The 15,931-nt window shown below is 39.2% G+C and overlaps 1 protein-coding gene across 1 annotated transcript in view; it reads left to right on the forward strand.

Annotated features, from left to right (window-relative positions):
• PRRX1 (paired related homeobox 1) overlaps nucleotides 1–14,288 on the forward strand; it is a 97,386-nt gene extending 83,098 nt beyond the window's left edge. The window contains exons 3-4 of the mRNA XM_036753421.1: nucleotides 674–855; nucleotides 12,415–14,288. Of these exons, the coding sequence (XP_036609316.1) occupies nucleotides 674–855; nucleotides 12,415–12,553 (321 nt within the window). The 3' untranslated portion in view covers nucleotides 12,554–14,288. The remainder of the gene's footprint in view (nucleotides 1–673; nucleotides 856–12,414) is intronic.
• Nucleotides 14,289–15,931: the final 1,643 nt, after the last annotated feature.

Raw genomic sequence — 15,931 nt, forward strand, 5'->3', positions numbered from 1 at the left:
TTAATGAGATTCCAAATCCAGGGATCCTTCCACTATACCAGTTAGGATAGTGCAGTAGGCAGAGAGCTAGCCTTGGAGTCAAGAAGACCACCACTTAAATCCTATCTCTGGAACCTTCTGGCTTTGTGACTCTGGGCCAGGCATTTAATTTCTCAGGACAACTCTCTAAGACTCAAGTTGCAAGACTTTAAGGCTTAAATTATAGAAAAGATACCCATTTCACTCTCTGTACCAATGACATCACAAGTCTAGTCCTTGTCCCTGACCCTTAAGGAGCCTACATTCTATTGAGGAAGGGAATGAATTGTACTAACATTCATAAAAGCCTACATAAGTGCGGTAAGTACAAGGTCGTTGTGGTTGGGACCCTAAATACTTGATAACAATAATGCAGAAGGAAATATGAGTCTAAGGGAAAATTGAAGGAAGCAAAGATTTCCTTAAGATTATAATGACTAAAGGCCTTCTTAATACAATGTCTCATTGATTATTCAATCAATCTTTCATCATGGATCACTGGGGATCCAGGGATCAGAGCAATAGAGTACGAGGGGAAAAGTTGCAAGCTCTCAATGTTTAGAGGAAAACAGCAAAGAGTAAGCCAGGGAGAGCTTCATGTATGTAACTTTTTTCACCTTTCTCTGTCTTCTTCTCTCTGTCGTCTTCCTTCCAGGTGTGGTTTCAAAACCGAAGAGCCAAGTTTCGCAGGAATGAGAGAGCCATGCTGGCTAACAAAAATGCTTCCCTCCTCAAATCGTACTCAGGGGATGTGACTGCTGTGGAGCAGCCCATTGTACCTCGTCCTGCTCCAAGACCCACCGACTATCTTTCCTGGGGGACAGCCTCTCCGTACAGGTGAATGAATGAATGGCACACTCTCCCTTGCTCCACTTCCACATGCTTTACCGCAGTTGTATCCATGCTGCCTGTGTGGCTGACCGAAATTTCTTTCTGGGTTAGCCTCTCCAGAGACATTCATCCTGTTGGCATCCCCAGCTTTCTGCAGGAGAATACTAGTTGCCCCAGGAGCAGGGTTTGGGGCAGAAGAGAGGGGGTCAGGCCATCAGCAGTCTCTTCTTGGACTCATGAACACTGAAAAGGGAGAGAATGAGGAAAGAATTCCACAGAAAAGATGATTAAGACTTGCCCAGTTTTCCTCCTGCAACCATCCTGGAGCAAACCTTTCCCTTTCCTCCACCCCATTACAAATCCAAGAGATTTCTTGTATTTTGTGGTCAAATAGGAACTTGCATAATGTCAAGGTAGTTGAGGCTCCGAGTGCTGTATGGAAGGCAACTGTCATGTTAAAAACAAATGTTTTAGAATAAAAAGCAAAAAAAGAAAAAAAAATAAGCTAATTCTGACTGGTTTCATGACCATAGTTCCTTTCATAGTAGATGGGGATGGCTATGTATCTAAGGTTATTCTCCTTTCCTATTCTTAGTTCTCATCTAGTTCCCATGGAGCTCTCATGATGGGGCATAGTTATGTGGGGTGTTTTGTACATAAAAATGGGAGGAGTTCCTTTTCAAATTTTCATCCTACAGCTCTAATATTCCAGAAGTGCAATTTCTAAAAGATACACATACACACAAACACAGACACAGGCACCAGATTCACTCAATGGGACCCAGTTTCCTTTCTTGTGGAGGGAACATTGGCCTTTACTCATTTTGCTTGGCAGCCAGTGTTAATGCTGGGAAGAAGGGGAAGGATAGGGTTGCAGACACGAATCACTCTTGTTATGAGCTAAAATTATTCCACATGGGATCATGCTGATGTGTCACCCATGGCCAAAAGTAATAAATTAGGGACAAAGTAGAGACTAGGTCAGAGAGCACTAGGCCTGTATTCTCTTAGGTAACCTCTTGAATTACTTGGTCTTATACCTAGGCTATCAATGGAAATATGTAATGGCTAATGACCAAACCAAGTTTGTTTTCAATGAAGGAAGAACAATTAGCACATTAATCTATTATGCTTCTATTTATCCCATTTCTAAGGCTAATGTTTGACTTAAACAATGATTTCTGCTTGATTTAGGGTTCTAATGAACCTTCCAGTTCTAAATCCCATGATCCTATACTTCTCTTTTTGCAAATGAGGAAACTCAAGGATCAGAAAGGTTAATTGACTTAGCCAAAGTCATATAGCTGGTAAAAGATGGAGCTAGGACTCAAGCACAGCTTTTGACTATACATAATTATCTACAATCGAGGCTTTTTTTAATAAGTTTAGAGAAGGAAAGTGTATTTTCTGAACTTAGCTCTCTGATGTAAAATGTCAGGACTGATATGAAGATAGGTTTTCATGTGCTAAATATACTAATAATATAAACCTACAACTAAACCAGTAAGAATAATCCTCAGAAACTAAACAGACATATGTGTTAAATGATTCGCTAATTTTTCTTCCTTTGCTCTGGACATTAGGCAGAGTTTTGACCTTCAACCTTCCATGTATAAAATGCACACACAGGGAAAATTCTATTGCCGATCATCTCTGCTCCCAGAGGTGACATCTAAAGGTATACTCCCTGGCATAAATGAGGAAAATCATGCCAATAATTAAGATAATAATTGCTATTCAAAGCACAGGCTTTCCATTGGCTTTAGCATAAAAGTCTTTCAGATGCTTTTTGGAAATCGCATATATGCTTAATATTGCTTTTCCATTTCTCGAAAAGAATGAGTAGATTTTAGGGCCACTAAATAACTGGGGAACTCAATACTTTCCAAGACCTTATTAATTGAAAAGATGTTTTGAAATTGGCCCAAATAATAATGTGCTTCTATAATATCCTAAAAAGACCTTGACATGGATTATATCACCATGATCATCCTCTGATGTAGGTAGGGCAGGTGTAATGACATCATCTAGAACAGGAGAGGGTCGGACCAACGTTGCATTCTCACTCTAAATTCCATGATCCTCATTTTGTGAATAAGGCAAAAAGTCAATGGAGGTTAAATGACTTGCCAAAGCCACACAGCAGGTAGGGGATAGAGCCAGGATTCAAGGTCAAGTCTTCTGACTATAAGCCCTGTGCTCTTTCCATTACATTATACTAGCTCTGCCAGAGTCACTGGGTGAGCACGTTTTATGATGTGTGCAAAGTGTACTTCTCTATGTGTATGTATGTATAAACATACATATATACATATATATATACATACATATATGTATATATATATATATATGTCTCTCTATATACATACATATATATCTCATCCAAAACAATCACAAATGACATGAGTTCAAGGTCAGGTGAAAAGCTGAGGACAGAAGGATGGGTGGGTAGCAGGGGTTGAAATCCCTCTTAGGGTGAAATTGAAGTAGATGACCAGGGAATTATAACAAAAGCTCACATTTCTAGTGCTTGCATCCTCTTTATTATGAGCATGTCCTGAGCATGAAGATAAGATTTAAATTGATAACAGTATAGGCGGGGTGGCTCAAAAGTCTCAGTGCCCTTTTAAGCTGTTATATTATCAAAGATTTAAACTATGCGAAGACTTTTGGTACACTCTGTATAATGTAAAGGAAGGGGCCTCTTAAGACCTTTTGCTAGCACACTGACTAACACCCCTTCACCTGCCTGGCTTGCCTCCTGAAATGCTTAGTGCCTGGAAGGAGGGCACATGGAGGTTGGTGACATCAGATGCAGGGCTGACTTGAACTTTTCAAAGTGCAGAGAGGAGAGGGAGAAATGTTGCTATGTCAGGACATCATCATAATGCCAATGAAGCTAAAATGCCATCCCTAAGTCCATGACATTAACAATAGTATTTTTCACTAATAATCTCACATCATCCTCTTGGGTAGCTCCTCTCTTAGCAAGTGATAGCATAGACTTGGCCAGATCTTGCACAGTAAGTGGCTCCCGGGACAGAAGGATGAAGTAACTCTTGAAAAAAAATCATTTTATCAATAGTATCTTAGCAGAACAAAGCATAAACACATTTTCTTGAATGGCTGATTTACGCCCGGCATATTCTCACCCAATATCATATATGGTGTTTCCCTGACTTTTCGTCTAATTTTTTAAGGGAAAGTTAAATATCATCTTAGCATTTTAATACTACTGTTCTCCAACATTAGCAAAGCACTGGTATAATGAAGACAGATAAGGAATATAACCCCAGATTGACCTCTCAGGTCAGATCTAAAGGAAGTGCAAAGGAAGGGAGAATGGTAGAAAGACAATGAAGCATTAGGATCTTTGTGTATAAAAGGGACCGGAGATATGCTTACTACTGGTACTATAATGCCTACTTACTTATCTGATGCTTCACAATAATCAGGAGATGTCTTCCTTAGGTATTGCTCAGGACTTTTCTGTGGGGTGGTAGCTCACAATCATTTCTCCCATTTTCTAGAGTTGGGGGCTGAAGACGTTCCCAAAGTTACATGGCAAATCCTCAGCAACATCAGAACTAGAACTCATCATCCCTAACTCCTGTCCCCAGTACTTAACCTCCTGCCTCACAGTGCTACATTTGCAGTTAAGATATAATCTTACCATTTGAACCAAAAATGGGAGACAGTAGAGTATAAAGATTGGGGAAAACCTCTGAAGTTTCTCTTGTCCCCTTATCTTTCCTATACATTAAATAGTCCATTTTTTCTGACCAGAAATGATGTTCTGATAGCTGAAAGACAACAGATTCACAACCCAGGGTACATTAGCAAAGAGACAGAGAAGCTGAGGTGGCTCAGGATATGCTTAGTTATCCAGCCCAAGGCCAGCAATCCTTATCGAGACTTCCAGAGCCTTTCTAAATCCCTAAGTCTTTCTTTAAGAGAAGGTAGGATAAAATCAGAACCTTAAAGCCTCTAGCTTTTGGTCAGGATTGAGATGGAGGTCATAGGTAACTACGCAATAACCAATATACCATGTTGCTACTTAACCTTTCTAGCTTACTGTGTTTCATCTCAATCAGATTCACTATCTGGAGCATTTCAGTCACAAAGGGGAGAAAAATTCTTGTTACCAATTACTAAATGAACAGTCATTTATTAATTTGCTACATGCCAGGCCCCTAGACAATAGGAATACAAAGATAAAAATGGAATAGTCCCTGGCCTCCATACAGTCTAATGGTCCTCACAAGATTTTTTTCTCTAGCTTTAATAAGATACTGAAGATATCTATGCCATGGTAGGAGCCCTTAGGATTATAGGATATTTTAGATTTGGAAGGGATTTTAGAAGACAGCTAGTGCAACACTTTTTTTTACCTTATGACCTAGCTTGGAATTACTTGTCTAGGTAAATTATGGACTTGGCAAAAATGTGTCTTCATTCATTCACGCTTAAGGTATTTATCATTGCTGTGGAAATCATTCTCTACCCTGATGATTTGTCTGCCAGGGTGGTAGATATTGGTAAGCCCTGGGCTCCCGGCTTTCACTTGAGGAGGAGTAGAGGAGGGACTCCTATCTACAGTCAGTCTTTCTTGTGGGTAAATTCTTGTCTTCCATATACCTGGCTTTGGCAGTCATTAACAGGGGGAAGGCTTGGTATCCCAAAGCTTCCCCGAACGACAAGTAAAAGAGAGGGGTTGGCACCTTTAATTGTCCACCTCATCCCTCCCCAGTTTTTCTCATCCTGCTCCCTGTCCCCTCATGTGATCGTGGTCACAGTGCTGCCTGACATCTGCTGAACTCGTTTGGCTCATTTCTCCCTTTCACACTTTCAAAAATAGATCTTCGTCCCTCCCAAGATGTTGTTTACACGAGGGGCTTCATAACGGATTCTAACGGAAGACACTGAAAAGGTAACTTGTCAGTGGGGGAAGGGGGCGGTATCTCGGGCAGGGTTTGAATGGGGAGCAGTGTGCTCAGGAAGAGGCACATATATATTTTTATTTCCAGAAGCTTAAGCAGTGAGGTGCTTGGGTGGGGAATGCCATTAACAAACAAAACAGAATATGTCCTTCCCTTGGCTATTAGAGTAGTCAAAGCAGGGACAGTTCTCGGAGAAGGAGTCTAGGTGAGATTATACTACCATAGCAGACTGAACTTCTAATTCTTATTCCTCGCTTGACCTTATTCAGGACCATCAATCTGTTCCTTGGTCATAGAATTGTAGCTTCAGAGCAGGAAGGAACTTTAGAAGTCAATTGAATCCAACTACCTCACTTTACAGATAAGACCACTAAAACATTGAGATGTTAAGTGATTTGCTCACAATCACACATGTAGTTTGTTAATGATAGCACTAGAATTTGAATCCAGGTCCAAATCTGGCAATATTTTTGTTATAGGATGTTGTTTCCTCATTTCCATGACCTATTTTATGAGAGGGTTTGAAGGATTAGAGAAGGTATGTTCTAAACATCTTTAGAAATGAAGGAAGATGCTAGACAACTACAAGTTTTTGGGGTTTTTTTTGGAGCAAATATCTAGATGAGTCAAATTATGAAAGTTTTCAGATATTACTTCTAAGTGAAAAATTAAACAAAGAAAAAGTGACATTTAACAGAGCATGGTACAAGTGTAGCCTGTTTTGGGAAACCAGATTGAAATAGTCATTCATTTGCACTTGTTAAAGCCTCTGCTGTTCATGTTGTTGTGTTAAAGGCTAGGCCAACAGAGACCAAAGTAGAACATTCCCTGCTCTCAAATTTTAAAATTTGAAGAACAAAATTAGAAGGTGATTTATGCATTTTGAAAGACATAAGTAGAAGTCATATTTTAAAAGTAAGGTTGTCTAGTGTGTTTAATGAACTTGATTGAGCAAAATTTAATTTATACACAACTTTTCAAGAAGCCAGACTTACACAAAGTAAGCTGTATACACGTACAGTCTTTGCTACTATTGTTCAAGCAATGAGATCACTCTGCAAGTAAAGTACCCACCCTCATAGTAACATTTTAGGACAGTGTTACACATGTGTGAGTTTTCTATGTGGAGAGTGATTTGAGGGGAAAAGACAAAAGATGGAATATTATTCTTTGTCAAAGAATTAGGAGACAAAATTTTTGAATCTCAGCAAAACCCCTAAAAATTTCTTTGAACTCCATGTCTACAAAATTAGACTTGGACAGGGATCATGGGGTGACTTTATTTTTTTAGCAAGTTTTTATTTTGGGAAACCGACATGCAAGGGTAAGTCCCAGCAGCCATATTGTGTTTACCAGTTCTAATTTCCACTGAAGTTCAGAAGAACAATAGGAATCACTTAAATCTCAACTTGAAGCTAAGCTAAGGTCAATCAGAAAGAGATAAAAGTATAAACATGATTATGACCCATCCCAACTTTTGCATTACTATATTAATTTTTAGCACTGTATAGACAGGAGTCAGAAAAACTTGGTTCGATTTCTGGCTTCCTCTTTGATCTCACACAAGTCAACTCATTAATCCAGTCCTTCTATCTTAAAGTGAGTTGAGACTAAGAAGTAAAGACTCATTTCCATAAGTTACATGTGCGAATAAATTTACACTCAATAGCCATGCTAAATATCTTTTTCTCCACATATATATTGATAGTTATTTACACAACAACCTGACAAAGTTAATATGATTCCACTGACCCAAGACCCAGGCATGGTAAATGCACTTAATCTCTTGCAAATATGTGAATGTGAAGATGTGACTTTGCCAATATAGGCAAACTCCTTATGAGGGAATTCTCTCCACCAAAACAGTTGGCAAACCTATCTACGCTTTAGTGGCTGGCTTAGAAAAGACCTGGAGACACATGAAGGTTGCCCAAGGTCACACAGTTAGTAAGGGCCAGATGCAATATTTAAACCTTGGTCTTCCAAATTTCAAGTCATCCACTAGACTATATTTCAAACAAGTGACAAAAAATCAGAACCCGAAGATTCAAATAGGCAGCCAGCTACCTAATCTTCTCAGCTGAATCAATTCTGCCATTAGCTTCCACGTAAGAACTTCAAGCTTGCTATACGTGAGTTTAGTTCAACCTTGAAATTTCCTTTCTCCTAGGCAAATTTGTTGACTCAATAGATGCAACCTACATAATTATTTTTCATCCCCATTTCCCTAATGCACTCTTCAAGGTTAAAAAAAATTCTGGGGATAGTTTAAAAGAAATTATAATCTTAGAACAAAATTTAATTGATTCTGTGGCCAAGGCTGGATAAATGCAGTCTTTCCCACAGAATTACGTCATGTTATTTCTGCAGGACAGAAGAGAAAAGGGAAGTGCACTAATGGCTGAAATTAAGAGAAATGCATGGTTCTTATTAATAAACTCAGCTCCGCAATTAATATTAACCAAGAATTCAGATGTTTTCATGAGGTCTTTTCAAGTCTGTACTACAACAAAAACAAAATAACCTTCAAATTTATTCTTGCATTCTTATCCCAGGAACTTGATATGTAGAAAATGGTGGTGTTTGGCTGGGTTTGGATAGTTCCACAGGGTAGGAAGACAAGATGAGAACATAAGTAGTCATATCTATATGTTTCCTGCCTTGAAAAAAGTAAAATAAAGGTAATCTCTGAAGAATTTTTTTTCTTGAGAAAAGGCCATAGAAGAGGTTATGGCTTGAAAATCCAATGGTCCTGCATGGACCATCTTGGATTGGTGAGCATCCAATGCCATCTCACATCTAGCATTTTAAGAAGCAAGTTTTTTCCTTTCTACCCTTAACCCCTTTGCTCAAATGTCATTCAGTCAAAAGCCATCAAGCAACCTGGAAACACAACCCACATACTTCCCCCTTCTGTGGATGACGAGTGTTTATAAACAAGTCAATAGTCTAAAAGAAACATTACTATTCGCTAAAGGGGAGATGCAAACCCCTGTGGGTAAGACAGACTCTTGTGACATATATACAAAATGTCATTGGAGTCCATGGGTATAGATGGAATAACTGCTTTCTAGTGATTTGAGCAATGTTTTGTATTTCAGATTCTCTGCTATTGATTGAGTCGATGCTATGAGATGTCCAGAGAAACTGGGTCACTTCTTTTAACTCTAGTGCATGAATTTATAAGCCTATAATGGGTGGTATCTGTGATTTCATTGATGTGGGGAACTTCCAGTGTGGAAATTCCCCCACAGAGGTAGATCAGCAGCCCATCTTACCTTAGAGTCTTCTAGAGTTGCCTGGGCACACTATGAGGTTAAATGACTTGCCCATGGTCACATAGTTTGTGTCAGAGGCAGGAATTGAACCCAGGTCATTCTGACTTTATTCACTATCTCATGTCTGGCTTTCTAAACAATAGGAACAGAACGGGAGTTATACCATCTATCTACCTGGCATGGAACTGCAAAATTCAGTTCACTAACAATCAAAAAATTGCTTTGTGAACACTAACTGCTATTACCACACAATACCCCAGAACACTGCAGCCCTTGTAAGTCACCTATGGTTTGTCATTCCAGGTGTAGTGGCTACAATCAGCCACCATGATGTCACTGTTTTGAAATATTATGGGACCTACTGCAATGAACTATTGATGAAAATGTACTATTAATACTATTCAGTAGTATCTAGTACTATTTGGATGAAGGTGAACTCATAGGGATATATTCTCCTGCTCAAAAGATGCACTTCACTTCCATAACTTTCCTCTAAGATAAAGAAGTGCTAGTCAGTCTTCACGTTGAAGAAAATTTTAGTGTGATAGCTTAGTTAGAGCGAGCCTTAGAACCATCAGAAAATTTACTATTGTGGTGTCTAGATACTTAGGTGAAAATATCCAGTGAAAAACACAGGCAGTAATAAATAAAGTAACTTTGTCAGTTAGTTTTCTAGCCAGAGATCAAAATCTTCATCAAAATCTTAAAGTTATCATCACTTTTCAACAAAACTATTTCCCTGGGATCATTGATAGACTCTCCTTCCCTGCTTTTGATAGAGAAAAGGTCATACTTTCCTCCTCTCATTGGAGTTTTATCTCCTGATCCCCCTCCCCTCCCAAATCACCCCATAAAAATGAAGTTTAAATGAGCAGAACTCATAGAATAAAGGCAAAAGACAAAAACAAACCAACCAAACCAGGACCAAACCAAGTAAATGTAAAAGGAGAACTTTGGCCTGTTTAAATTCTTCCTTACTCTCATAAAAGAAAACTCTTATTCATAAATGCTACATAATATGAAAGTTAAAATCTATTACAAAATCTCCTTTTATGTGATATGTGTGGGATATCAGCCCCATGTTTTCAAACTCTTTAAACTTTACCCTGAGTAGATTAAAAAGAGCCTATATAATTTAAAATTTAAACCAATATTAAGTTGACCACAGCTATAATGAGTATAAAAGACCATGGTTACTTAAGTGTACACACAGGTTACTTAAGTATAGCACCCAGTACTGAGATGTACTGGGTCACATGGGAATTCAAGACTATGTATTTGTGGCATTTGAAATTGGATAGGATTACTTGGCATGCTTAGAGAGGCATAGCTTGAATAGCGGGATGAGACTTGCAATTGTCATTTTAATAGTTCTTTCTGAACTACGAATGATACAATTATCCCTGTAGCTATCATGATGATACTCAGCAGTGATGGGTGAGAAGGAGAGAAGAAGTCTCATTTTCCACCACATATCTCATTAGCACCTACTACTTGCAAAATAATTGTCTTTCTGTCTCTATGTGTAAGTATAAGTGTGTATATATACATACACGTATGCATGTATATATGTAACTATACATACATGTATATGTGCATATATATCTGTAAAAGTACGTACACACACACACACACACACACACACATGAAATGACTTGAGAGCTTCTCAACCTAAGAAATGTCAGTCAGTTAGTCAACAAGCAATTATTAGGCACTTAACACATACTATGTTAAGAACTAAGGCTACAAAGGAAGGTGAAAATATTATCTCCACCTTCAAGGACCTCACCTAGGAGAGACCATGTATCAATTAATAGGAACATATAAGATACATGAAGAGTAGATGAAAGGTAACCTCAAAGGAAAGGGGTCCAGCAGTTGGGTGTGAGGGAAGGACCCAAGAAATGGCTCGTACAAGATAGGATTTGAGTTGAGTTTTGAAAGAAGCCAGGGATTCTAAGAAGCAGAGAAGGTGAGGGAAAGCATCATGAGGAACAGCTGGTAGAGAAGGTCTGCTCTTGAGAGATGGAGATTTATATTTGATGAACTACAATATGTCTGTGTATCTCTGGATAGTAGAGTTCATAGAGGGAAGTAACATGTAAGAAAAAGTAGGAGGGAGGGGCCAGTTTGTGAAGAGCTTTACATGCCACATAAAGGATATTATATTTGATTCTGGAAGTAATAGGGCAAGCTGCTGTCTACATTGTGAGCCCTCTCTCCCTCTCCTCTATCATGTTATCAATGAGTATCGATGATATGTTCTATCTGTCTTGGGGTAAAAGTCTCAGTTTTCTCTCTTTTTGGTCTTACCACTCGAGCCTTGGAACAATAAACTCCCTGGTGGCTGACAGAATCCTGTTGGAATGTAAGGGACAGAAAAGCACATGTAATTCCATATATGAGCATCCTTTCCAGTTGAAAAGGATTTTGTTGGATTAAAAAAAAATTAGGAACATTTTCATTGAATTTAAATGTCTCTTTTTGAAGAGGTTCAAAGTGATGAATATTCTATAGGCCACTGTATAGACATTTATGTGGTATTTGTGTATGTGTTTTCATCTTAAGGACATGTAAGTGCATACATGTGCATTCGCTAAAGTTAACGAAAAACTGCTTATTACAAATTTCAGCACACTAGCTTTGAGGTCTTGAGGTCTTAATTACAAGCTTTGATAATGAAATGCAACTTCATATACTTCTCAGTGATGGTGTAACTAGAAAGAAAAAAAAAGTCGTCGGGACTCTAGTGCCTGAATTCAGAGATATTGGTGCTGGAGGAGACCTCCAAAGGATGTATTCAAAGGGAAGAGGTTTGTTAGTTTCATTAGTATTTGGGAAGGGCACTTCATAGACCTGAAGTCCCCGAAATGATGGTGGTCTTGGGCTCTGGTCTTGGGTACAGTGAACTAGCTAAATGGACACATCTTCTAAGGCATGCAGAGTTACTGGAGTGTAGTTCTGGACTGTTGGGTGATGTGGTTCATATTCTTGGCCCACTCATTGTCTAGAGCTTATTTTTGAGTGTGTGGCTTTCCCCAGTGCTGCTTCCTAAGATCAGGAGTATAGGCAGGAAGGAGGATTGAGAAGTGATTAGCATGGTTAACTGATGAAACACATTTGCCATTCAACAGCAAGTTTTCCCTCTTGGAAATTAATCACTGCTCACTGGAGCCAACGCAGCAAATGCCTTTCCTTCTTCTCACCCCACCCCCCAGTCCATCTGTTCTTTCCACCGCCCCTCCCCACCCCCAAACACTGAAATTGGTTTCCAGGTGTCATATGGCAAAGACTTTGAGCTTCCTGAGACTAATGCCTCTTCTCCGTTTTCTCCTTTGCCCCTACAGTGCCATGGCTACTTATCCTGCTACATGTGCCAACACTAGCCCTGCGCAGGGCATGAACATGGCCAACAGCATTGCCAACCTGAGACTGAAGGCAAAGGAATATAGTTTACAGAGGAACCAGGTGCCAACAGTCAACTGAGAAAAACAAACAAAAACATTCAAAAACAAACCTAAGAAGAAGCCAGAAACAAAGTAAAACAGAAAACCACCATAAGATAACTATCTTGCTCTGTCTACTGCTTTGTCTGCTGGGGAAAACAAACACAAACAGACAAAGAATGCAGAACTAAACATTGGGACCATAGCAGAGAAAAGCAAGAGAGGAGCAAACTGAAAAAAAAATTAGTTAACAAATGTTTCCCCTCCCTTTGGGATATCACTACCATTTGTTCCCGTGTTTGATTATTTTTGTTTTCATTCATCTATGCTTTGCTCAGTATAATGCAAGCTTCTTCAGCTATGTCCACCCCATCCCTCATTATTCTAAGTTTTTTTAAATCCATAACAGCAGAACTATATAGACATGCAGAAAAGAGTGCCTAGTGTCATGCCGCTGACCCATCTTGAGCCTTAGTGCCATCCCTGTCCTCCTGCCCAGCTCAGTGTCTAAAAAGCTCAGAGGGATCTCAAGATTGCCAAAGTCTTTCTAAAGTGCCTGCCTGCCTCATGAGCAGGTTTTGTGGGATAGCTTCTGGAAAATGGCAGCCATGTCCAAACTGGGTCATTAGCCTGTCCTGATCTCTTCCTACCTGGCTGATTCAGAGCACTAAGCCTATTTAAAACAATAACAACATAAAACACGACCCATCTGTTCCCCAAAGTATCAGCTGTTCTGGTTTAGAGTGATCCATACCTTCACAATTAGCCATTTTGAAGTGGGGAAGCACCCTACATTTAAGGGAAATGGAAAACTAGCCCTATGCAGAATCAAAGACTGAGATCTGTAACTGGTGTTGCCCACTGCTTCCTTGGTGCCACGGGTAAAAGGATAGTCAGATGCACATTTATATATATACTGTATATATTTATATATATTATGTATACATATATAATATTCTTACAAGCTCGGCTTTGTGGTTTCTCAAACGTAATGCAATGAAGATGAAAACATCGGGATTGTCGGTGGGGCTACCACTACTTTGTGTATCTCTAATGAAGGGGAAAATTACCAGTAATTAGCCTTCTGGTTTGTTTTCTTTGCTGTTACATAATTCCAGGTAAGGCCATATAGGGCAACCCTTTCAAAATAGATTTTATTGATACACTGTGACTTTAAATGGATCACAGTTTGATCTGAGAGTTTGGAAATAAGGCTCTTTTATGAAGAGGTTGGTTTCATATGGAGTGATGAGAAGACCTGTTCTACAGTGGGAATTATTTTAGAGAAGAAGAAAAGCCGTTTTAATCATCCATCTTTTCTTCAACAAACAGTAATCTGAAAAACAGATTTTTGGAAGTCAGCTCCTTAAAAAAAATAGTTAGAATAAACTCCCAATTTTAAAAGGCTATTTCTTTAAAAAGTGATTTTGAACTTGTGCTTGCAATTAGGAGCACAGATACATTTGTGCTTTTTGGTAATGATGTTGATTTTCCCAACTGTGCTTTAATCTTACCAGGAAACCTCAACTGAGTTCTATCACCATGCTGTGCCTTAGTTTACTTGTTTGCAAAATGGGTTTCATAATACTAACCTACCTCACAGGGGTGTTGTGAGGCTCTAATCATTTGTTCATCCATTCCTTCCTTCACTTTGTAGCACCTGGAAGGAAAGATGGTGCCCTTATTTTCTAGCAGGGAAATGCTGCCTTGCTATAAACAATTGTAATTATGTATTGGGAAATGGGGAGACTGATATAAACTCACAGATTTCTCAACTACCGTGTCTTTTGGCCAAAAGGGTAATTTGCATTGACTATATGAGAAATCAACATGAGAATACCCAGAACACAAGCCTTCTTTTTGTCAACCCTTGTTTTTCATTCATATTTCTTCTCCTGAGCAGCTTGGCTCTAGCATTACAAATTGCAAATCATTAACATGCTTGAGATTGATCTGCAAACAGTCCCTGGCTGAGGGCCAGAGTGGTGAAGACCATGCAGAGGACGAGACATTCTGAACATGCCCCATGCAGATTGGTCATGTCCTTTACACAGCAGGTTGAGTTCATCATGACAATCTTTCATTCCTTCACATGGACTGCCATCCAGTCAATATGTATTCCCTCATTCTGTCACTAAATCTCTCTTGTCATTCTGTGTGCACTCCAGTGGGTATAAAGGTTTATATTATATCATCTTGTTTACAACCGAGTACTTTCCCTCCTCTCTCAACTCACTAGAGAGAATTCTCACTGGGCCCCTGAACTATCTGCTGAGGGATGTTGAATGTAAGGATCTCTATACTCATTTCCTACTTAGCATCTTGGTTTTGTTTTTGGTAGCTCATGAAAAAATACCAAGGTCCACATAAGCCCAGGAACCTGATTTAGAAGGTCATAATTTGTCTTGTGAAAAGAGTACGGTCTTGGATATTTTGAAACCTCCAGGGAGGGTGGGGGACTAAAGGTGTAATGGGGTAGGATGTGTGGTGAAGGTGTTGGAAACAACATTATTTCTAACAAAGTATTTAGGTTTCTGAGGTAGGGACAGAGGAAAGGATCATTCCGAAACGTGATTTATATCCCTTGCCAGTCAAGAACAGAGAGTCCTGAACACACAACCAGAGTGCTAGTTGGATAAATCTTAAGACTGGGCCTACAATTCCCAGACACCTCAAAGTGCCATCAATGCTGATCAACCATGAGGATTTTTCCTGCTGGAGAAATCAAAGTGCTGGCATCCATTTTCTTTGCAGTTCACCAAGAATTATAACAGTACAAACACTATGGTCTTGTGCATTTATTTTCTTTTATTTTTAAAATGCAAGTATTATATGGAATTTAGAGGAGTAGCCCTCTGGCTCCTGGGTCAGGTGCCAACTGGGAACTTGGGCACTACAAAGCTTGAGGCATCTCCCTGTTTCTCACTTTTACCATACCCAAATAATGATAATAATAATATATATATAGACTATCTATCTGCCAGCCTCACCCCTCCACGTAATAAGATGCTGGTCCATAGAAATAAAACCAGGAGAGGTGATGAAATGAAAAGGGAACAACATTGAGGGGTAGGAAGACCTCATAAGAAATGTATTATGTAAATTATATCTTGCTTTATGTTGTAAAATATACAGTGTTTGCGCTAGAATAGAAATGATTCCTTTTCAATAAAAAGAAAGAACACTCATGTCTCTTGTTTTATGCACTTGTGTCTGTTGCCTCTTTGATGTCAAGATATCCTGTTCTACAAAGCCTGAGATGGAGATGGAGGAGAATGGGATGAAGGTAAGAAGGGGCAGTGAATAAGAGAATTATAGGTAGGGATTAAGATTGAACATCCGGGAAGGTGCTTCAGGGGCCATTCTCATTTTACAATCCAAGAAGTAGAGGTTTCTAGTGGTTACTTGCCCAAGGTCA

The sequence above is a fragment of the Trichosurus vulpecula genome, chromosome 4 (genome assembly GCF_011100635.1).
Source record: "Trichosurus vulpecula isolate mTriVul1 chromosome 4, mTriVul1.pri, whole genome shotgun sequence".
NCBI classification, from domain to species: Eukaryota; Metazoa; Chordata; class Mammalia; order Diprotodontia; family Phalangeridae; genus Trichosurus; species Trichosurus vulpecula.